This window comes from Nuphar pumila, chromosome 11 (genome assembly GCF_984573655.1).
Source record: "Nuphar pumila chromosome 11, dmNupPumi1.hap1.1, whole genome shotgun sequence".
NCBI lineage: Eukaryota > Viridiplantae > Streptophyta > Magnoliopsida > Nymphaeales > Nymphaeaceae > Nuphar > Nuphar pumila.
The window spans coordinates 40,339,790-40,363,719 of NC_143259.1; the positions used below are offsets into that span (position 1 = coordinate 40,339,790).

General features: G+C 35.5%; 1 protein-coding gene across 1 annotated transcript; it reads right to left on the reverse strand.

Annotated features, from left to right (window-relative positions):
- Nucleotides 1-20,935: 20,935 nt before the first annotated feature.
- On the reverse strand, nt 20,936-22,802 carry LOC149822294 (BTB/POZ domain-containing protein At5g41330-like). Its single transcript, XM_089980755.1, has one exon. It carries the CDS (start codon nt 22,633-22,635, stop codon nt 21,214-21,216), a length of 1,422 nt encoding a protein of 473 aa, XP_089836881.1. The 5' UTR covers nt 22,636-22,802; the 3' UTR covers nt 20,936-21,213.
- Nucleotides 22,803-23,930: the final 1,128 nt, after the last annotated feature.

The following is a 23,930-nucleotide window of genomic DNA, read 5'->3' on the forward strand; positions in this document are numbered from 1 at the left end:
CAAACTTGAGGAATGTACATAATTTTTTGAAGAAATTACAGGCAGGATCATAACAAGGTTGGAAATTTGAGATCCAGAGGAACAGAAGGATAGGAAATCGTCTGGAGTTTTGGAAAAGTAGATGATTTTTATGAAAAAATCATCTAGGGTTTGAGAAAATAAAAGAGAATGTTAGGTAATACATAAAAATAAATGGAAAATAGAGGATTTTAAAAATTGTTCAGTATTTTTACCAAAAAAATGGAAAATATAAGAAAACAAAGGGAATAAAGAGAAATAACATTCAATCACATTCTGCATAATCAAGTGTGCTCATACAGCATTCCCTAAAAAGCTAACTCTAGATGCACAAGTTTTGAAATAGTTGTAGGACCCTAATCCTAACTCTAAAGCTTAGATCATCTGTGTCCAATCATGCTATGCCGATATACTCGAGTCGAGGCCCAATGTACATGGCATTAAAACAATTTTCTCTGATTCATGTTTTCCAATATCCTTGAGCACCTGCCGATATACTTTGGACTATGTCCCTCGGTATATGGCAAAGAGGATCAACCCAAATAGGTGGCCAGTTGTGAGGCTTTGTCTCAAACTATGGTTCTGAAAGAAATCCCAGCAACGTGGTGGCCAGGTAGAAGTAGGTGGGGTTGTTTTTGAAATATGATCAACATGCAAAAAAATAGAAGGCTCTAATGATCTAAAGAAGTAGAATTTCAAAAAAATTGAGAAGCAAACATTATTTTCAATGAGATCCTAGATTGAGGAGGATTGTATTAGACCTAGGTCTATGTGAGCATTAATAATGCCTCCTCAATCGGTCCTACCAAATCATGCCTAAGTGTACATGCAATCCATGTCAACTGGGTTTGATTCAAGGCTCCTAAGTTCACATGAAATAGAGTTGACATTGTAGAACATGATTTTGACAAGTTGAATGGAGCAAAGTACTAAATTGATCAGACGATGATAGGTCCCATCTTGGTCGCCAAGCCTGTTATCATTGCAAAATTTTACTTTTGCAAGTCAAACTGATCTTTGAAAAAGTTTTTGAAAATAACTCACCTCCGTTTTTAAAATAAGGAAAAATTCTGAGGAATGGGACTCGTCTGTTGGTACGAGGTTTAACTGTTCCTCGCGCCATGACCAGGGGTAATCGAACCAAGGATCAATTTTATGCTTTGCTTTCCTTTGCTTTGCTCAACTGTATAAATCGATGTTCTATTCCTAAATGCACGAACAATCAGGCATGTGCTATGAATTTCAGAAAATGCAGATTGAAAAATATGATGTTTGCTTGGAATAATTGGAAAATACTTGGAAGAAGGAGATACTTTGAAAATCGTGAATTACATTTAGAAAATATTTCTAAAGAAAAGGAAAATCGATTTCTGAAAAATTTTTGATGTTTTGAGAAAATTGATTTTTGAGAAAATTCAAATAACTTTGAAAAAATTTGATTTTTCTGAGATAGGATTTGAATTGATCAAAAGAATGGGTGCGTGACTCTGTGAAAATCTTTTCATGATGCAGTTTAACCTAGATGAATGAATGAATGCAATTTGCAAAAATATTTTCTGAAGAATTTAAGAAAAATCTTTGAAAAAGAGGTTTTTATGCCTTATAGAATTTAGATAAAATAAATTATTTACATATCCCTGACTATAGCCACAAATACGTATTGAATATAGTTCATTCGATTCTAAAAAGGGTAAATACTTAGAAAACTTTGAAAATATGCAATGATTTTTTAAGATGTCTAAGAGTGTAGGCCATTTGTAGCTTAGAAAAAGATGATAAATCTAGGTTTCGTTCGTATTCTGCCTATGGCGACAAATATGAAACCCACCGAGTTTAACAACTCTTTAAAAGCAAGTGTACGTGTCATTCGTGTCAACCATTATGAGTTTTAATATGCATGAATCATCATCCATCACACATTGACATTTATATATAAAAAAATAAACTATATGCAATGCAACACTAATTTAAGCCGGGAATTAAATTCTTATTCTAAAGTTTACAAATTACATCAATAATAAATTGAAAAAGAGAAAAAGAAAATGCAGTCTTGAATGTCCCTACAAAACTAGCAAACTTGTTTGTGGAGATATGTCAGCTTTTCAGGATTTATCCAGCAATATCTAGAAATTACTGGATTTTTTCAAATATAAATTTTTTTCTATGTTTTCCTGAGATAAACATAATAAAAGATGATGTAAAATTGAATAAACAATAAAAAATAAACAACTTTAAAATTCAAAAATTTGAGAAAATTAACTAAAATGCCCCTAAAAACAAGACTATGGTCTTGAAATCAGGGTTTTTAGAAAAGATTTTTGTAAAACTTTTAATTCAGGGGTCAAATGGATTCAAATCAACATCAAATCGGGTGTGGAGCACCCTAGCATGATTATAAACATGATCAAACCCTAAAAATATGATGCTTTTGATGAAAAACATGAAATATCATAAAAATATTAATTTTTGGTTGTGTTTCAGTTGAATTGAGACTATATAGACATCTTGTTTTTATTATTTTACTAAATAATGTCTCAAACAAATTCCAAAATCTGTAAAAATTGACATGGATACTTCCAATAACCCTAAAAATAAACTGAAATTGAAAAAATATATTTTTAATATTATTTTGATATGAAAATTAAATAAAACCCAAAAAATATGAAATTTTGCATGCGGGCTCATACCTATCACAATGTCGGACCCAAATCAGGCATCAAACAATAATGAAAAATAGTAAAATTTCAAGTAAAAAATTAGATAGATAAACAAAAATATTCCTTTTTACATATTGGAAAAATCATCTTCGGTTAGGGAGATATTGTTCCAACAATATACGCTTGATTTCAGCAAATACATAACGGCTCCAGAAAAGATATTCTTGATTTAGGCTCAATTAAAAATAGCAGACAGTGTTAAAAAATTACAAAAATCATACTGATAAAACTATACATGCTGTTGAATCCATGATTTTTTATGGATCATCAATCGGATCTCTGGTTAGGGAGATACAATCTACGTAAGTTGACCCAAAGCTTAAATGATGCATAACGGTCACTATGAAACAGATTATAATTTCTTACAGAGTAAAAATAGCAAACGATTATGGACAAATCTGAAAATTTTACAGAATATACTAGACATCATAATGAACACACTAAAACTTATGGATCATCGATTGTATCTTCGATGAGGGATATATCACCTCAACAAGTTGTTCCCGATGCCACATGGAGTTTTCATGGTACAAGAATCAGAGTTCGGTTTCTGATATTTTTAGCAGGGTTATAAAACTCAAAATAATCCATTTTTTTATGAAAATCCATTGACACATTCATGGTTTAACCCTAAAAAAATCAGAATTTAATGACAAAAACAAACATAAAATAATATCATTTCCGCATGTCCAGAATCAAGAACACATATTATCAATAAAGCATATGAATAAACCTAATTTAAGCATGTAAAAAACATTAAAAAATACAAATAATGCAATGAATTATGTTTTGATGCTTGAACACATAAAATAAATATTAACATGATAAAAAAAATAAAAAAATCAAGGAAAACACAGTTGGAATTTGATTTAGCTATTAAAAGAGGGATTTGATCCATTGAACGGATGAATCTCAATCTTTTTCGGGTGTTTAATATCATAAACAAAAAATAAATATTATTAATGAATCAAAAACATGTAAGAGACCATAAAAAATTAGTTGATAATCATCTTGAGTCCCTCACATGACTTGTTTTAAATAAAAATAAGGAAAAAGCATGCTAAAAGAGACGACAATGGTGATTTTAATGAAAAATAAACAAAAATTAAGAAAAGAGAAGACCTTACCTTGGAGCTTCAATGGAGGAGACTGGAGCTTGGAGGAGAGAGAGCCACAAATTTGGGAGAGGGAGAGGAGGATAGAGTATGTGGAGGCTGACCTCTATGGCCTCTATTTATAGGCATTAATTAGGGTAGAGTTTTGAGGTTTTGGTTTTCTCAAAACTCTTCCTAATTAGCTTAATTAAGGGGGGACAATTTTGGTGGAGTTTTATCCTAACCAAACTCTAACAACTAACCCTAATTAAGACTCCTAATTAGCATTAAAAAATCTCAAATGTGGCACCCCCCTTGTGGGCCCACATTTGGTTTTTAAAAGTCCTAATTATAAGTTTTAAAAACAAGGTTTTAAAAAGTGAAAATAAAGGTTATGTTTTAAAATCGATTTAGATCTTTTTGAAATTCTAATTCAATTAGGACACTAATCAAATTTGAACTAACCTAAAAACATTTTCAAATGTGGCGCCACTTGCTGTGGGCCCCATTTGATTTTTCAGAAAAAAAATTAAAAATCTGAAAATAAAGGGGTTAAAAACAAGATTTTCAAAAAGGGTTTAAAACAACACATGAAAATCAAAATTCTAAATCCTCTAGAGTTCTAGATGAATTAAAAATCTCTTGAATGTGGCGCCAGGTATGTGGGCCTTGCATCTGAGTTTTTGAACAAGTTAAAATAAAGGTTAAAAAAAAGTTTTTGAAACAAATGAGAATAAAAACAAAGGATAAAATTCAAGAAAATTAGAGTCGTACACCAATTGAAACTTCTGACTAGAGTCCTAAAATTTTGAAACTTAAATTTTTTTTGTTTTTCAACAACAAACAAAGAGATTTTGAAATATCTTCTTAGAGATTAGTAAGAATAAACAAAAGATGAAACCATGGTTAGAGTCCTAATCAACCGGGACTCTAGAGTAGAGTTCTAAAATTTTGAAACTCTTAGAATTGAATCTGTTTTTGAAAAGCAAGTGAAATAAAAGTAAAAATAAAATAAAATCAGGGTAGAGTTCTGGACCGACTCAGACTCTGAGGCAGAGTCCTAAAATTTTAAAACTCTACAATAAAGTCCAGAAATTTTAAAATTTGATTTTTTTTTAAGGAAAATGAAGAAGTTTTTGAAAACTCAAAAATGAAGTCAGGGTTAGAGTTCTAATCCAACGAAAACTCTAGAACATAGTCCTGGTCCGACTAAAACTCTAAAATTCTGATCTTTTTTGAAAGATTTTAGAAAATTTTCTTGAAAATGGGTAAAAATAGAAGTGAAAGGTAGAGTCCTAATCCGACTTAAACTCTGTGGTAGAGTCCTAGTTCGACTGAAACTCTAAGATTTTGGTTCTTTTTTAAAGAATTTGAAAGATTTTTTCAAAAGCTGATAAAAATAGCAATGCGAGATAAAGTCCTATTCCGACTGAAATCTGAGATAGAGTCCTAGTCTGACTGAAACTCTAAGATTTTGCTTTCTTTTGAGAGATTCTAAAGGGTTTTCTAGAAAATAAGTGAAACTAGACATGAAAGATAGAGTCCTAATCTGACTAAAACTCTATGATAGAATCCTAGTCTGACTGAAACTCTGAGATTTTGGCCAAAATGAAAGAAATCGATGAGGGATAAGACTACCTCTGGCTTAAAACCAAAATGAAATTTTGAAAAAGGTTTAAAAAGTAAAATGGTAGAGTCCTAAGTCAACTAAAACTCTGAAATTTGAGAAATCTAAAAAAAGTGATCCAGAAACCAACCCATCTGAATGGGTTTCATCTGAGAATTGAGATCAATTAAAAATTGAGTTTAAAACAAATCCAGATCGCTTTCTAAAGAAAATATTTTGAAATAAAGGAATATAAGATCCTGTGGGTTGGTAAATGGCAAATATCAATCTAAAACCTAGGTTTTTTAAATTGATTTTAAAAAAAAAGTTTTAAAACTCAAATCTGTATTGAAAGATTTTGAAAAACCAAAGTGATGGATCTTGAAAATGACATGCAATGCAATGAAAAGACATGAAACGACACGAAGTGATGCGAAATGATATGGAATGAGATACAAAAGGCAAACCCTGGATGGGGGATTTGAAGTCCTGGACCCCTGGAAGAGACAAAAAATTGAACATTTTTGTTCGAAGGCAAAAATTGATGATTGAAATTGAGCGAAAATGGAGATTGAATTCTGAAATATTTGAATTTGGGGCGAAATTTGCGCTCTGAATAGCCCTGGCTCAGATGTCGACCAACTGGTTTCCTGAAGGATTTAGAGAGTGGGTCCCAGTGGCAAGAGGAAAGGGTTTGTGAGCGAAGGTAGAAAATTTGAGGTGTTTACACCTGTTATCATTGCAAAATTTTACTTTTGCAAGTCAAACTGACATTTGAAAAAGTTTTGAAAATAACTCGCCTTTATTTTAAAATGCGAAAAAAATTCTGATGAATGAGACTCACCTGTCGGTACGAGGTTTAACCGTTCGTGGCATCATAATTAGAGGTAATCAAACCAAGGATCAATCATTTGCTTTTCTTAACTTAACTATCTAAATCGATGTTTTATTTCCTAAATGCACAAAGAATCAGGCATATGCTATGAATTTTTGAAAATGTAGATTGAAAACATGGTGTATGCTTCAAATATTTGAAATACTTGGAAAAGAAAATACCTTGAAAATCGTGAGCCACATCTGAGAAGTATTTTTGAAGAAAGGAAAATCGATTTATGAAGAAAAGGAGATCTTTTGAGAAAATCTATTTCTGAAGGAAACTTGGAGATTTTTTAGAAAATCGATTTTTCTGAGTTTTGAACTCTTGAATTGATCAAAAGGATGACTGTGTAACCCTGTAAAAAACTATTCATGATGCAATCTAACCTAGATGATGCATGAATGCAATTTGAGAAAATATTTTCTGAAGAATTTGAGGAAAATCATTGATAAAAGGATTTTTGTGCCTTATAGAATTTAGATAAAATAAATCGGTTACATATCTCTGACTATGACCACGAATATGTATTTAATATAGTTCATTTTATTCTAAAAGGGGAAAATACTTAGAAAAGTTTTGAAAATATGCAATGATTTTTTAAGATAGCCTAAGAGTGTAGGTCGTTTGTAGCTTAAAAGAAGATGATAAATCTGGATATTGTTCGTATTCTGATTATGGTCACAAATATGAACTCAATCGAGTTTATTAACTCCTTAGAAGCGAGCGCACGTGTCATTCATGTAGACCATTGTGAGTTTGAATATGCATGAATCATCATCCATCATGCATTGACATTTTAAAAAAAATAAACTATATGCAATGCAGTCTTATTCTAAGCAGAAAGTAACTTCTTATTGCAATATTATAATTTACATCACTAATAAATTAAAAAAAAAAGAAAGTGTAAATAAAGGAAAATCTAATCTTGAACCTCCCTGCAAAATTAGAAAACTTGTTAGTGGACAAATATCGGCTTTTCGAGATTTATCCAACAATATCTAAAATTGAGGAATTTATCCAGATATAAGCCTTTTTTCATGCTTCTCTGAAATAAACATAATAAATAATGATGTAGAATTGAATAAATAATATAAATAATCAACTTTGAAATTCAGAATTTTGAGAAAAATGGCCAAAATATCCTTGAAAATTGACCTTTACTGCAAAACAGGGTTTCTTAGAAAATATTTTGGTAAAAAGCTTAATTCGGGGATCAAACGAATTCAAAACTATGCAAAATTGGGTGGAGGGCACCCTAATATGATTATGAACATGATCAAACCCTAAAATTATAAAACGTTTCATGAAAAAAATGAAATATTATAAAAATATCAATTTTTGCCCGTGTTTCAATTGAATCAGGACTCTGTGGCATCTTGTTTTTTATGAAATAACTAAATAATGCATCAAATGAATATCAAAATTCACAAAAATCAACATGGACACTTTTAATAACCCTAAAATTAAAATAAAATAAAAAATTATGTTTTTGGTATTATTTAAATATAAAAATTAAATAAAGAACACAAAATATACAATTTTACCTACAGGCACGTACCAGTCATAGTGTCAGACCTGAATCGAGTATCAAACAGTAATGAAAAACTATAAAATTTCATATGGATAAACTAGACATATGAACAAAAATAACTCCTTATACAAATTGGAAAAAGAATCTTTGGTTAAGGAGATATTTTCTAGCAATATGCGCTTGATTCTGGCTTATACATAACAATGGGAAATAGATAGGTCTGGTTTCGGGTATAGGAAAATATAGCAGACAATATTCAAAATTTATAAAACTTTTACAGAAGATAGTAGACATGCGGATAAAGACACTCCTTTTTACGGATCATCGATACAATCTTTGGTTAGGAAGATACAATCCGTGCAAGTTGACTCAGAGTTTAAACAATGTATAACGGTCTCTCAGAAATAGATTTTGATTTCTGATAAATTAAAAATAGTAAACGATCGTATAAAAATCTAAAAATTTCACAGAATATGATAGACGTTCTGAAAAACACACTACTTTTTACGGATCATCAATCGAATCTCTGATGAGGGAGATATCACCTCAACAAACAGCCCATGATTCCACATAGCATTTTCACGGTGCAGGAATCAGAGTTCGGTTTTTAAAGTTTTAAGCAGGGTTACAACACCTAAAATAATCCAATTTTTTTATTGACAGTCGTAGACACAAGCATTATTCAACCCTAAAAAAATTAAATTTTATTGACAGAAAAACTCACATAAAATAACGTTGTTACCGCGTGGTCAGAATCAAGATACGTATATTACCGATAAAATACATGAATAACCCTAATCTAAACATGCAAAATCATAAAATATATATATAATGAATCATGATTTTATGCTTGAACGAGTGAAACAATCATGAGCATGTTGAAATAAAAAAAAAATAGGAAAAACATGGTTGGAAACTTGATTTAGCCTTTGAAAGAGGGATTTGATCCATAGAGGGGTCGAATCTCATCTTTTCTTTGGCATTAACATAGAAAGCAATAATCTAAGTTATTTCAATGGTTTAAAATGTGAAAATTACTCTAATACAGTATTATATCATGTTCTTGAATTTATTTTATGGTTCTTAAACAAATAGCATGCTTGAATCCAATACCAAAGGGGGCAGCAATGGCTAAAATACTAAATAAAGCATTAAAAACTAATAAAAATAATGAAAAGAATTAGAAGAAATCTTACCTTGGGGGCTGCAACAATGGAAGAGGGGTTGGAAGAGAAGAGCTTGAAGGAGGAGATAGAGGAAGCAAGAAGAAGAAGAGAGCATAGTGAGGAGGTTGACCCCCTATAACCCCCTTTTATAGGCATTCATTAGCATTAATTAGGGTTAGAGTTTCACCTAAGTGAGAACTCTTTTAATTAAAGAGGATAAGCAATAAAAGGGGGGTGATTTTCCTTTGAGAGCCCTAATTGAACTAAGCTTTGACTAAACCTAATTAACTCTAATCCAACTAGAATTCTAATAAATCCATCCAAATGTGACGCCACCCATGTGGGCCCCATTTGGTTTTAAAAATGATTTTAAAGACAAGGGTTGAAAATGTTGAAAATAAAGGATAAAATCAAAGTCCTAGAATAACTATAAGACAAAAATGGATTAAAAACTCCTCCAATGTGGCGCCGCCTAAGTGGGCTCCATTTGGGTTTTTAGAAAGCGATTTTAAAACTTGAAAGTAAAGGGATTGAAATTAAGGTTTTCAAAAGGGGTTTGAAACAAAAGATAAGAACTAGAGTTTTAAATCAACTAGAATCCTAGATGAATTGAAAATCTCTCAAAATGTGGCGCTAGGTGTGTGGGCCCAACATTTGATTTTTTAAAAAGGTTAGAATAAAGGTTAAAAAGAGTTTTTAAAACAGATGAAAATAAAAACAGAGAATAAAATCAAGAAAATTAGAATCCTAAACCAGCTGAAACTTTTGACTAGAGTTCTAAACCGACTAAAACTCTGAAATTTGGGTTTTGAAAGACAAACAAAGAGGCTTTGAAAAATTTTCTCAGAAATTACTGAAAATAAACAAAAAGACGAAATCAAGGTTAGAGTCCTAATCAACTGAAACTCTAAAATAGAGTCCTAAATCAACTGAAATTCTGAGAATTGGATCTATTTTTGAAAAACAAGTAAAAATATGAAATAAGAGTAGAGTTATGAATCGACTGAAACTCTGGGACAGAGTCCTAAACCGACTGAAACTCTGTGATAAAGTCCTAAAACTTTAAAGTTTGATTTTTTTAAAGATAAGTGAAGAAGTTTTTGAAAGATTTTTTCAAAAATGAAGGGTTAGAATACTAATCCGATTGAAACTTTGGAACAGAGTCCTAATCCGACTAAAACTCTAAAATTTTGATTTCTTTTAAAAGATTTTCTTGAAAACAGGCAAAATAGAAGTAAAAGATGGAGACCTAATCCGACTGAAACTCCAGAATAGAGTCCTAGTCTGACTGAAACTCTAAAATTTTAGCCAAAATGAAAGAAATGGGTAAGGGATAAGGCTACCTCTGATTTAAAATCAATAAAATGAAAGTTTGAAAAGGTTTAAAAAGTAAAAAGATAGAGTCCTAAATCAACTAAAACACTAAAATAACTAAAACTTAAGAAATAAAAGAAGTGATCCAGAAGCGACACCACCTAGATAGGGTCCCATCCGAGAACTGAGATCAGTTAAAAATTGAGTTTAAAATGAATCTAGATCACTTTCTAAGGAAAATGTTTTGAAATAAAGAAATCTAAGATCTTTGGGGTTGACAAATGGCAAATATCGTTCTAAAACCCAGGTTTTTGAAATTGATTTTGAAATAGGGTTTTGAAAATCAAATTTGGATTCAAGATTTTGAAAAACAAGAGTGCTGGATCTCGAGAATGACATGTAATGACATAAAATGCACTGAAATGATATGAAATGATATAAAATGACAAGAAATGATATCAAATGACATGAAATGATATTTAAAATGCAAACCCGGACCCCTGGCAGAGTCAAAGAATTGAAGATTCCCATTTGAGAATAAAAATTTAGGATTGAACATCAGACCCGACACTGGATCTGATCCAAATGTGAATTGAGTCTTGGATATAGCTAAAATTTTTAGGAAAAGAACTGATCTGAGCTACGATTATTGATTGTAGCAACTGGGGGAATGATAAAAATGAAGTTTCAGACAAAATAGTTGAGAAATGATTTTGCCCCTGCAGGGCATAGAGTGCCACTGAAATAAGGTTTGAACTGGTTTTGATTGGTTTAAACTGGATCTTAAGGTTTCTAAACTTAGGTAAACTAAAATGACACTGACTTAAACAAACTCCTAGACTGGATGATCGAGAAATGATACAATTCTCAGAGAAATGGTGAGAAATGACCATCGAAGTGAAGTGAGTGACAAAAATGCACTGGGTTTGAGCTAAAATGTAGGTCAATAATACTGAGATGAACTAAATTTGAAGATCAAAAACTAGATGAACTGACTGGATTTAGCTCAATTTCAGTTGAAATGGACTAAAATGGGTTCCTAGACTGCATGAAATAGAATTAAACTGAAACTGAGCCACTTGAACTCATGGTGAGATCAAGCTATACTCAGAGGAATAGGGTCAACTGGAATCAACTGACTCAAAAATAATTGACTACAATTCGAGCTGGAATTGAGCTCATTCTTGAGGAAATGAACCAATTTTAGTCGAAATGGTCAGAAATGAATAGGGTTCACTCATCGTGAGCTTAGGTGATCTAGAAATGATAGACATTCTAACTGTTTTGAACTTAAAAATAAGCTTGGTCGACTCTGACTGGCAAGGATCTAAGGTGACCTAGGAGTAAAATAAGATTTTTTTGACGAAATGGGGGAAATGACACCTAAACTAGAATCGACCTAGGGCTAGACTCTTAAAGGGACTAGCAACTGCTGAAAGGGGGTGTTTAAGAATGGACGAAGAAAATTTGAGGTGTTTACAATGTCCCACACATTTCTGTACTGACGTCAGTAGAGGGCTAGTTAGCCTAAGCAATGGAACGAGCAGAGAGACTTCATGATGAAAGATCTCAATACACTAATCGAGACCATCCAGGCATAACATATGCAAAAGCAAGGTGTATCTTACTGATGATTTATAGATTTACATTTGCCTACATGCACAGAGAGGTTGGACTCAGAGAAGAAAGATTATTGGGTCAAAGAGACAAAGCGTATTTTTTAGATCCTAGATGTTCCTAAGAAAAAGAAGAGACGTTGGGTCATATTGGCTCAAGGAGGATACAGAGAGGTGATGGGAGACCACTCGAGAGTTTATGTTCGTGGGAGACACGGGAATCGATTGGGAAGACTTTAAGGAGGCATTTTTTGATGCCTACTTCCCAATGCATGTTCAAGAATGCAAGATGCAAGAATTCCTGGAGCTATGACAAAATGAGCTGACACTGTCTGAGTATATGAGCAAATTTTGTCACCTCGAATGCTATTGTCTGAATACTTATACAATCGAATGTGCTCAAGCAATGAAATTCATGCGAGGATTGACTGATGGCCTTAGGACCAAGGTATTGACCCGTGGTCCCCAGACATTGAGTGAGGCCACTGAAGCAGCCACAATTATGGAGAAAGACTGGATTTCCTCGAAAAAGGCTCAGAAACGCTCTGAGGCATCAAGATCAAGAAGGGATGGCATGAGATCATTTCTGAAAAAACAAAGGTAGATTAGGACCATATAAGAGGCCATGTACTCAGAAAAGAGGTCACAGACAGAGACATGCCACAACTAAGGCTTGTCAGAGGTGTCGTAGACAACATAGTAGTCATTTATGTCCGATGGAGACTGGAGTGTGCTTGGGATGCAAAGAGCTAGGACACTTCATCAAGGAGTTCCCGAAGAGAACAACAGTTCCACGACTTCAGGAACGACAACAGCAGCAGCAGCCACAACACCAATCACCTGCGCAAAACTCATAGCAATGGAGGCCATCTAGATGAGTATACATGGATACCACAAAGGTGGCGAGCCCAAGTAGTAAGGGAAAGGCCATCGAAGGTATATTATCTATTATAGATTTTTTGGCTCGTGTGTTACTTGATTCTGTTACCAATCATTTTTTTGTGTCCTTTGATTTTGCTAAAATCCTCGATCTACCGACAAGGAAGTTAGACATGTGTCTTGAGGTAGTCACTCATTTGGGAGTAAAGTCGAATTGTATTATGTACCTTTTGAGTATCAAGGTAGTGATTGGGGGACAAACTTTCCCAGCCAATCTTATTCTCCTAGAGATGTTAGGATACAATGTTATCCTTGGTATGGATTGGATTTATAAACATTTCGTGAGTTTGAAATATCATGGTTGAAAGGTCTTATTGAAGAGAACTGATCATCCCGTAATTGAGTTCAGTGTAGTAAGCTCTTCTAGAGATGAGAGGTTGATCTTTGCACTGAAGGTTCAACACTATGCTCAACAGGAAAGATATTCCTTGCAAGCATTACAACATTGAATCGTGAGTTGATGACAATGGGAGAGTTGGAGGTGGTTCGAGATTTTGAAGATGTATTCCTAAAGAAATTAACTGATTTACCTCCCAATAGAAAGATAGAGTTTACCATTGACCTAGTGCCTGAAATTGTTCTAATTTCTAAGGCATCGTATCAAATGGTCCTAGCATAGTGGGTAGAGTTGAAAAAACAACTACAATAGTTTATGGACCAAGGATTTATCAGGCCCAGTGTGTCATCATGAGGAGCTCCTGTGTTGTTCGTGAAAAAGAAGGATGGATCGTTGTGATTATGTATCCATTATTGTATGTTGAATCAAATGACCATAAAGAGCAAGTATCCACTACCCATGATTGGGGATTTATTTGACCAGCTGAGGTTGGGCAGAGTATTCTTGAAGATCGATCTAAAGTCTGGCTACCATCAGCTACGCATCAAGGATGATAATATTCAAAAGACAACCTTCTAGACCAGATATGAGCATTATGAATTATTGGTAATGCCATTTGGTTTGACGAATGCCCCCATCGACTTTTATGAATTTTATGAATCATATATTCAGGAGTTATCTAGATCAGTTTGTGATTGTGTTCATAGATTATATTTTGATATACTCTGAGGATAAGGAGCAACATAAGGTGCATCTTTGAATTATACTAGAAACACAGACAGAACATAAGCTCTACGTGAAGTTCTTAAAGTGTGAGTTTTGTCTTGATCACATCATTTTCTTGGAGTGTGTAATTTCTGGTAATGATATAGAAGTGGACCCGGACAAGGTTGAAGTTGTAATGGCATGAAAGCAACTCAAGAATATTACAGAGGTTTGAAGTTTCTTGAAACTCATTGGATACTAATGATGATTTATTCAAGATTTTTTCAAGTATGTTTGGATGCCCCAATGTGAAGAAAGTTTTAGGATGCTGAAAAGGAAATTGATTATAGCCTTGGTGCTAGCCTTGCTGAGCGATTCAGAAGGCTTTGTTGTTGATGCCTTAGGCACTGGTTTGGGTTGTATGATGATGCAACACGAGAGAGTTATTACCTATGCCTCTAGGCAATTGAAAGTTCATGAGTAGAATTATCCTACACATAATTTAGAATTATCAACAATTGTCTTCGCTCTAAAGATTTTGTGACATTATTTATATAGAGAAAACTTTAAAGTTCTTTCAGACCACATGAGCCTTAAGTATATCTTTTTGCAAAAAGAGTTGAATATGAGGCAGAGAAAGTGGTTAGAGTTTTTAAAGGATTATGATTTCTCTATTTTGTATCACCCTGGAAAGGCGAACATGGTCGCAAATGCCTTAAGCAGGAAGGCATCAGTATCTTATTTGATTGGCCAAAGTTGGGATCTAGTGAAGAACTTTATAGATTGGGAGTCGATTGTGGGAGAGGCTGGACATATTTGGTGTTCGAGTATAGCCAGAGATTTTAGATAAAATCGCCCAATCACAGAAGGTGAGCCCTGATTATGATAAGTATTTGATGAATACACGTGAGGGAAGATCCTGGTTCACCTGTGATGAGAATGGAATTATCAGATTTACGAAAAGGTGATGGATTCTTGATGATAAGATTCTCAGAGAAGAGTTGCTTGTAGAAGTACATCGATCTAGGTACTTTATTCATCCTAGAAGTATGAAGATGTTCAAAGACCTTCAGAGAATTTTTTGGTGGCACGGTATGAAGCAAGATATTGCTGAATTCATGTCTAGATGTTTCACTTGCCAAAGAGTGAAAACAAGCACTAGAGACCTGGTGGTTTGATGATACCCTTAGACATTCCTGAGTGAAAATGAGATGATATATCTATGGATTTCATTGTTGGATTGCAGAGAACCCGTAGACAAAACAATTTCATATGGAAAATTGTTGACAAACTTACAAAGTTTGCACATTTTTTACCAATTAGAAGGAATACCACTTTGAAAAGATTGGTTGATAGGTAAATTGAGGAGATCATCATAAGGCCCTTAGAACAAACTTGAGATTTAGTACTGTATTTTACTCACAGACGGATGGGCAATCAAAGAGGACCATCCAAACTCTAGAAGATATGCTTAGATCTTGTGTTTTGGAGTGGTCTGAAGAAAGAGATAAACACGTGAAGTTGGCCAAATTTGCCTATAATAATAGTTAGCACGCCAGTATTGGGATGTCATTTTTTGAATCTTTATATGGAAGACCTTGTAGATCTCCTACTTGTTGAAGTGATGTGGGTGATAAAACGTTGGAATCACCCATGATTATACAACATTATATAGACCAGGTGAAGATTATATGACAACATTTGTTGGCAGACAAAAGCATTATGCCAACCAGAGGTGTCATAGGCTCGAATTCGAAGTTGGTGATCATGTATTTATAAGAATTTCACTGACCCGAAGTGCATTTTGGTTTGGTAAGAAAGGTAAGTTGAGTCCTCGATATATTGGTCCCTTCAAGATTTTTGAGAAGATTGGACTGGCAGCTTATCAATTTGTGTTACTGCCTCAGTTTACACAGGTGCATAATGTGTTTCATGTATCGATGCTGAGAAAGTACATTCAATATCCTTCACACATTATCAAGTATGAAAACGTCGATGTGCGAGAGGACTAGACTATGGAGGAGCAGACAATTCAGATAGTTGATTGTCATGAAAAGGTGTTGAAAAACAAGGTGGTGTCATTGGTCAAAGTCAAATGGCAACAACATAACTTTGAGGAGTGCACCTGAGAACCCAAGGATGATAAGCGAGAAAGATACCCCTATATTTTTGTTGAACATGTATGACTAAATTTGAGGACAAATATTTTTTTAGTGGGATAGAATATAACATCTTGAATTTCTGAAAATCCATAAACTCTATATTTTTATATAAAGATGTGAGGTTTTACATGTTATTTATGATTTAATATTATAGATTATTAAATTATGAAGAGATAGACTCTGAAATCATGAAAATCGGGTTTAGATCAGATCCAATTTGATTTAGAGATAAAATTATAATTTTTTGACAAGGGACATGCTCAAAATTTTCAAAACTGGTGAAGGCTTAATTTGGCAAGGGATAAATTAGGTAATTGATTAAAAAAATAGTTTTATTGGGTAATGACACTATTGTAAATAAATTGGCAAAAAGGAGAAAATGGGCATAGTAAATGTATGAAGGGCAATTTGGTAATTTGTTAGGAGAAACTATCATAAATAAGGACAGCTCAGCCCCCACCATTTTATTTGGTTTTGACAGACATTATGCTACTCTAAGCTGGGTTATAGAATAGGGTTTTATTTAAATCTAAACTCTCTCTCTCTCTCTCTCTCTCTCTCTCTCTCTCTCTCTCTCTCTCTCTCTCTCTCTCTCTCTTTATGCATAATCACTTTCTCTCATCTTCTTTCTCTTCTCACTCTCTTTTATTTCCCTCACAAGCACTACACTCTCACTCTGATCTCACCCCCATTCTCTCACACTCATCCCATTTGAGTTGCAGTTCGAACTTAGGGTGTTGATCGCTGATATTTGGCAGATTTTCTAGTTTCTTGCGTCAACAAGGTGTGATCTTTCTACTCTATGAATTCTAAGGCAAGTAAACATGTAGATGATGTTTGTTTGAAAAACATGCTAGATTAGGTGAAATCTTGGCATGTTCGGAAGTGTTTAATTGTGTAACATAAGTGTTTTCTATTAAGAAACTCATTGCAATGCTATAGAGTTGCTTAATCATGTTTTAGTTCGACCTTTTCATAATTTCACATACCCATGATAGTTGCATGCTTAGGAAAGGGTGTTTCAAAATCACACATGTGTTTTTTTAATGGGTATGAAGTTTAATGTCGTTTTAATTAGGTTTTTGTGTTGAAAATCATGTTGGAAATGTTCATCTCGTATTTTAGGAGAATCCATGAATTTTCATTGAAAAATTCTGAGTTGAAGTTTGGATTTCAGTGTGACCTATTTAGGATCGACTCCTTCATGAATATGCTTGTTGCATTGTCGTCAAGGGTCGACTCTTGCAGATAAAGGGTTGACACTTCATTTTAAGAACTTTATTGAGTGTTTCTAGAGACAGAGAGTCGACCTTTAGAATAAAAGAGTCGACTCTTGCAAGGAAAGAGTTGGCCCTTGGGATAAAAATATTTGACTCCTGCAGGCAAAGAGTCGACCCTTGGGATAAAGGAGTCGACTCCTGCAAGCAGAGAGTTGACCCTTGAATAAAAGAGTAGACTCCTGAGACACCCGAATGTGTTTTTCTTAAAAATTTGACTTTAGATATGGGTTGTTATGCCCGAGATCCAATGTATCAGCCAGAGAATTATTGTGTCTGGACTGCAGTACCTATATTTAGTGTTTTTGGAGCCACTTTTGTATAGTGATGCCCTTATGTGAGTCTGGGTAGTCCAAGAGAAACCCATTTAGTGCATTGATGCATATTTTGTATTGTGTGATACATTTGAGATATGAAATCTTGAATATTCTAGTTATGGGCATTTTCAAACTGAAAATTTAAAGGTAACTGAAAGATATGTGTGTATGTGTTATTTATATTATAGGGTAATGACCCTAAGGGTATCTTGTCGTAAGAGCATGCTTGGGTGTTGACTTAGAGTACCAAGAGGGTGTTGTATGATGCATAATAAATTAATATTTAATAACAAGCTATAATGAATGGTTGTTTATGCTCGTTGGGTTTTCTTGTAACTTGAGCTAGCTTGTTAGATGTGAACAAGCCCACACCAACCTCGTGAGAGAATTTTTAGGATAATTGAGTGAACTCCTATCATGTGGATCTAAGGGATATGTTCTCACCACGAAGCTTAGGGAATACTGAACTCTGATACTCAAGGTAGAGGTGGAGCTGCTACAGTATGCCTAGTGGTGTACACTACATTGAATATAAGGAGAGGGATAACGTCCTAGACTCTAGGTTCCAAGGAAAGAAATGCCTTGATGAAGGGTTTCAAACTCTTGTGCAAGCATCAAGGTAAACTATATGGGTTTTATAAATGAAATGGATGAATGAACACTCATTGAATAGTCCGGTAATGCCTAAGTAACTAGGGGAGTGGTGTCCCTTTGGATAAGCATGATTAAGTTAATAAATGTGCATGGAGCATGACATGTAATGCAACAATAATTAAATAAAAATATTTAATAAAATATTCATGCATGCATGTAGACATGGCGTGAGTTTGTATGTTCAATGCATGGCACATCTAAGAATCAAACCCTGAGTTGACTCCTCTTGGCTTATATTGGTATTGTGTTCTTCATTGAGAGTCGACTCGTAGGAATGCAGAGTCGACTTCTCAATCGTTTATGAAGGATGGTTTTGGTTGAGCTGAGAGTCGACTCCTCTTTTAGTTTTAAATATTATGTCAGATTTTTTAGAGTCGACTCCCAAATGTGTCTGAGTCAACTTTTTTTTAGCTGAAGGTCGACCCTTGAGTTGAAAGAGTAGACTCATCTTGAGTTCTTCCTTGTATGTGTTATTTTAGTCCTCAAGTCAGCCCTGAGGTAGGGCGAGACGACTAGTTTGAGCTTCTTCTATTGAATGATAATTCTCTTAAAGGTCGACTTTTGGATGAGTAGTGGATCAACTTTTTCTGCATAAGAAAATGATTTTTAAGCATAGTGACATTTTCAAACGGACTTGATCTCGTGCTACTACTTCATGTCGTTTGTGTGAGTAGTTGGTTCATATTGAGACTATGGTTTATCTCACCCTACAATTATTATTATTTTTTAGGTACTCGACAGTAAACTGATATGGCAACAGAGGACACACGAGCAACTCATAGACATTAGTAGACGTGGACTTGAAACTGCTTCTGTGGTGGTTTTTTAGAACTTTGTACATTTTATAAATGTAGATAACATTTTGTACAAGTTATATTTTGTGAAATAGAATGACCCAAAAGTATGTAATTGTCTTGTGAAATTTGGATCATGGTTTGAAACTTGGATTTGAAAAGAAATTTTAAGGGAAGAACAATCTTTCACATTGTATTGGTAAAATGATATTTTATTATAAAAAAAAAATCAGCTGTTATCACTTGCCAGTTTGTCTTGCTCCCAGCCCAGTTGGATCAACACCACCACCAAAACTATTGATAAGCTCATAAATTTGAAAGATATTTCTAAAACGGAACCCGACTCTGACAGTAGTGAATGCTTGGATGATTTCATACTAGGATTTCCTGGATTGGCAATAGGGAGGATGATTCTACTTTTGTTTGCACACACAGGCAGGGTTTCTTCCTGGACAGGACACATCTTTAGGATCTAATATGGACTCTCTCTCTCTCTCTCTCTCTCTCTCTCTCTCTCTCTCTCTCTCTCTCTCTCTCTCTCTCTCTCTCAAATTCCAACTTAAACATAAAACTCCGTAGGTTGATCGTGGCTGAAAAGAATCTGAAATTCTTGAACGAACTTGGCATTAGTTGCATTCCTATGATTAAATTAAAATCCAAGTTAGAAATATCTTAAGATGATGCAGTGATTCTGCAGCCATACGCCATGGAATTGGCTAATACCATTTCTCAGCAAACTCAAAGACCGTATTCGGATGGCCAAACATATCACCTTTAAAAGGAACAATTCATAGAAGCACGCCTACCTTTTCGTTTATAGGTAAATTCCTCTGTGCCCCTTGTGTGCGGTTTGGCTTCACTTCCATGCCTAAACCAGCACATAATCATGCTGCAGTATAATCTTGCATATCTTCCAGGCCATGGTTGTGGTTTATTGATATTGTGGGCATTACAAATGATTAGTTATTCAAACATATAAGTTCAGAACAAGGTCTAAAGTGTTCTGACTTTATAAGAGCTTGGGGTCGAATCTGGGACCAGCAGCCAAGAGTGAAGTCCTGTTAATGTATGAATTGGTGCATGTTTGAGATTGCTTGGCTGGCTTGGACCAAGTATTGGTCAAGTTTGTCGCAGTCAAGTCAGACCATCCATGCCCTATGAAAGACTCTGATGGCACTCCCTACGTGAAGACACTAAGTCAAAGGCATATGATCCACCCACTAAGTCTTGTATAAAGCATTAAGTAGTAGACCAAGATGTGGAGGGCTCAAATGACTCTGCGCACCGTTGCATTTAGTGGTGACTAAATCATTAACCTCACCTGTTGGCTCAGGAGCAACTGGGTCTGAGTCAAACTCAGTTTCATGGATTCTAAGTCTTCAAAGAATGGTAAAACTGAAAAGAGGCTTCCTGTCTTCAAGGGGTGGTAACAACTAAACGGACTTGTAGAGTTGGCCTTTGTTACGAATAAAGAAAGTTACACAGAGACATGGAATCTAGTTTCTTAGGCCGCGCATATTACATTCCCATTCATCTATTTCACATGTAACCATTTTGAGGCCCGACCAATTTAATATGATTGCTCAACTCGTGAAATTTTTGCAGAATCATACTAGTGTAAACACTTTGATACACAACCATAATACTTGTGCAGATACAGTTGTTATCTGAAAAAGTTTGACAATATATCCATCAAGGCTAGAAGAAGAAAATCATCACATAAACGGCAAGGCCAGGGCGGCCTTGAGTTCAAAAGTGAAACTAATCTGATTCTCAGGCAAAATCACAAGATTAAGTAAATAGAAGAACCGTGAAAGAAGTACAACAACAAAGAAGCAAATTTCACAAGATGCTCACTTACCAAAACATAAAACGTATCAATTTCAATATGAATGTCCCCATGTTTCAACCAACTTTTGCTGTTTTGAGCATCAAAGCAAGCTATACATTGTAAAGATAGACAACAACCATATAGTTTACATTTAACAAACTGCTGAACAAGGATGAACCGAATCCATTGCAGCACTATCCGGAAAATGTACATCTGCAACAGTAGCTACCGAAAACAATTTCAACCTAACAAATATTTCTAGAAAAGATTAGTAGCAGCGCTCTGCCAAACTTCAACCATGTGTTCATCCTTCCTAGTCAAAACCATCCTGTTTCCACCAAAATCTAAATGTGTAACCCTACTCCCCTCCTTATTATCCATCGCGCCTAAGATATTCCTCCTGAAAACCCTCTGCTCTAACCTACCTTGATCATTATCATCACCCTTAGAAGCCATCAAAACCTCAGACCATAGTTCCACATCACTACCCCTAGTGCAAAAAACATGATTTCCATGGCTAACCATCTTACAGTAAGCCCCCTCCTTTTTTCCATCCCTCCTCCTGGTCTCTCCCAGTAGAACCCATGGCCTCTCAACCCCAAGCTTCCTCATATCAGCCATGAAAACATCTCCACTCATCACACCAACTTTAAAAAACCCATAGAGATTATCACAAACAGTTATATCAGCAAAGCAGTCATCTTTCTCATACAACTCCCAGACTAATTTACTACCTCTTATGTCCCACAGTTTGATGCTACCCACAAACCCAGATGGGCCAGCATGCAAGCCAGATGAAAGAAGAAGATTAGAACCAGCTGCCCAGTTCAATTTAGTAGTAGGAATTGAAGCACCAAGAAGATCCACACCATATATTTCCTGCTTACCAACCTCAGCCAGTGGCTGGAAGCTCGAGCGGTCGAACACCACGATCGAATTTGAGTTTCTGCGCTCCGATTCGAAGCTCACAAACAGATGCTCCTGCGAAGAGCCGATTGCCTGCACGGTAGACCCTGAGCGCGTCTGGTTCTCCCACCCCAGTGTCTCTCGAACCGACCCGAGCTTGACGTCGATGATCTGCAGGCCGGAGAAGTCGGTGGCACCGGCCGCGGCAATGTTGGGCGAAAGCGCGAGCAGGGAATCGATGGCGGAGAATTCAGTGAGGATGGTAGTTTTCTTACGCAGAGACCAATCGAAAGATGTGATTTTGCTGCCATGGCAGACGAGGACAGACCCATCAGAGTAGGGGGCAATCGCAGAAGGGTAGTCCCTACCATTCAGGGGCAAAATTAGGGCTTTTTCGAGCTCGAAGGCGTTGAATTCAGATGTGTTGGTTATGGATGAATTCAGAAGGTGGTGGAGGTTGTAGAATTGGGCTTCAGAGATTATGTCATCAGGATCAAAGCGTTTAGCTTTGGAGGGTAGGGCTCCTGTCCTGAGGAAGGACAGCAGAATGGAGAAGAGCTCAGGATCTCTATCAATGAAGGGTATGGAGCCCCCTTTAGGGCAGGTGAGGGAGGAGAGGAAGGATCCTGGGCCAGCAAGATTTAGGGTTTCAGGGGATGTTTGAAAGATTTCACCCCCAACATTGAGGGTAATAATGTTGGTTTGAGGGTCACTTTGTGAATCCATTGTAGGATGAGGATTGGGAAGCCCTACAAGAGGAGGCTCTAGGGACATTTGAGTGCCCTAGAGAAAACCCACAATCTCTAGAACTGCAGCTAGGAACCCAGCTGAACAAGGGTATGTAGAACTTGGGTGTTCCAGAATTTGCTTGGGATGGTTCCCACAAACCAAACTGCAAAAGTGAGGTTTTGTAGAAACTGGGGTACAATACCCTATCGAGAAAAAACCCAGAATCTCTAAAACTGAAGCCAGCAGAAAGGGGCAACCTTGGGTATCACAAACACCACCCTAGCTTTTCTCCCAGAAGATTCCAGAATTGGGTGCTAAGAGTTGACACTGACTCAAATTTACAAGGTTGGGGTAAAAATATGGCATTATTAGGGATGGAGGGGTCAGCACTCCACACGGTACAGCTGTTGAAAACAGAGACGCCAGACAACGCAATCATATTTCACCCGATCCGGACTCCAGGCAAAAGTGAAAGATGCTCCGGGTGATTTTACGCCGTCGCTCCTAAAGTTGTAGGCTCTTTCTCATAAAGTGGGTGGTGTATGCTCTCCCCCGATGATTCATGAATCCCGGGGGGGAATGAGCGTCACTTATTTATGCACATGGGGCTCGTATTCCTATGTATGTTGACATAACTTTGCAACGGACGCTGATTATGTTGCAAAGACTTAATCACTGTTCAAGAAAAGGACAAAAAAATCCTTCATCCATAAAGTTTGATGTTAACTATTTAAAGTGGAGATGTTCCATATTCATTAAACTCTTGCGCCATCTGCTGTAACAGTAGCTTCCATTGTCAACGCAAACTTTGCCTTCGTCTCCAGTCGAGGTTTCTACCTTATTTTTTATCCTGTTTTACAACACATTGTCGCATTCTCTTGTCTGCCTTGTATTACAAAACATTCTCGTGTCTTCTCTTCATTTTCGTTGTCGTTAGGCATTATGGAAGAAAGCAATGACGCACAAACATTCCAACCAGTGCCATTAAAGCGTCGTGAGTAGCTTTCCATCTCATCATGTTATCGATGAAGAACGCATGTCGTCTTGTGTGTCATTAAGGCATTGTTTTGTTATTGCAGGTAGATTTTGTTCTTACGATGGTTGGAAACTTATCAATATTTGTAAGACGCTGGGACCTGTAGACAAGAATACTTGTTTACAAATGTTAGAAAGGGCCTCTACCCCATCAAGTATCCTACATTCAATCATTATATGCATTGTATCTCAAACCGATGTATTAGTAACATACTACCGATTTGTGAGATATTGTTTTGTTAGTTAATATCAATTTGTTTGCCATTATGCTCAATTTCTTCCATATCGATTTGTAATTTATTGTG

Coding starts and splice junctions, on each gene's coding strand:
- LOC149822294 (XM_089980755.1), bottom strand. CDS start 22,635: ATGTCCCTAGAGCCTCCTCTTGTAGGGCTTCCCAATCCTCATCCTACA.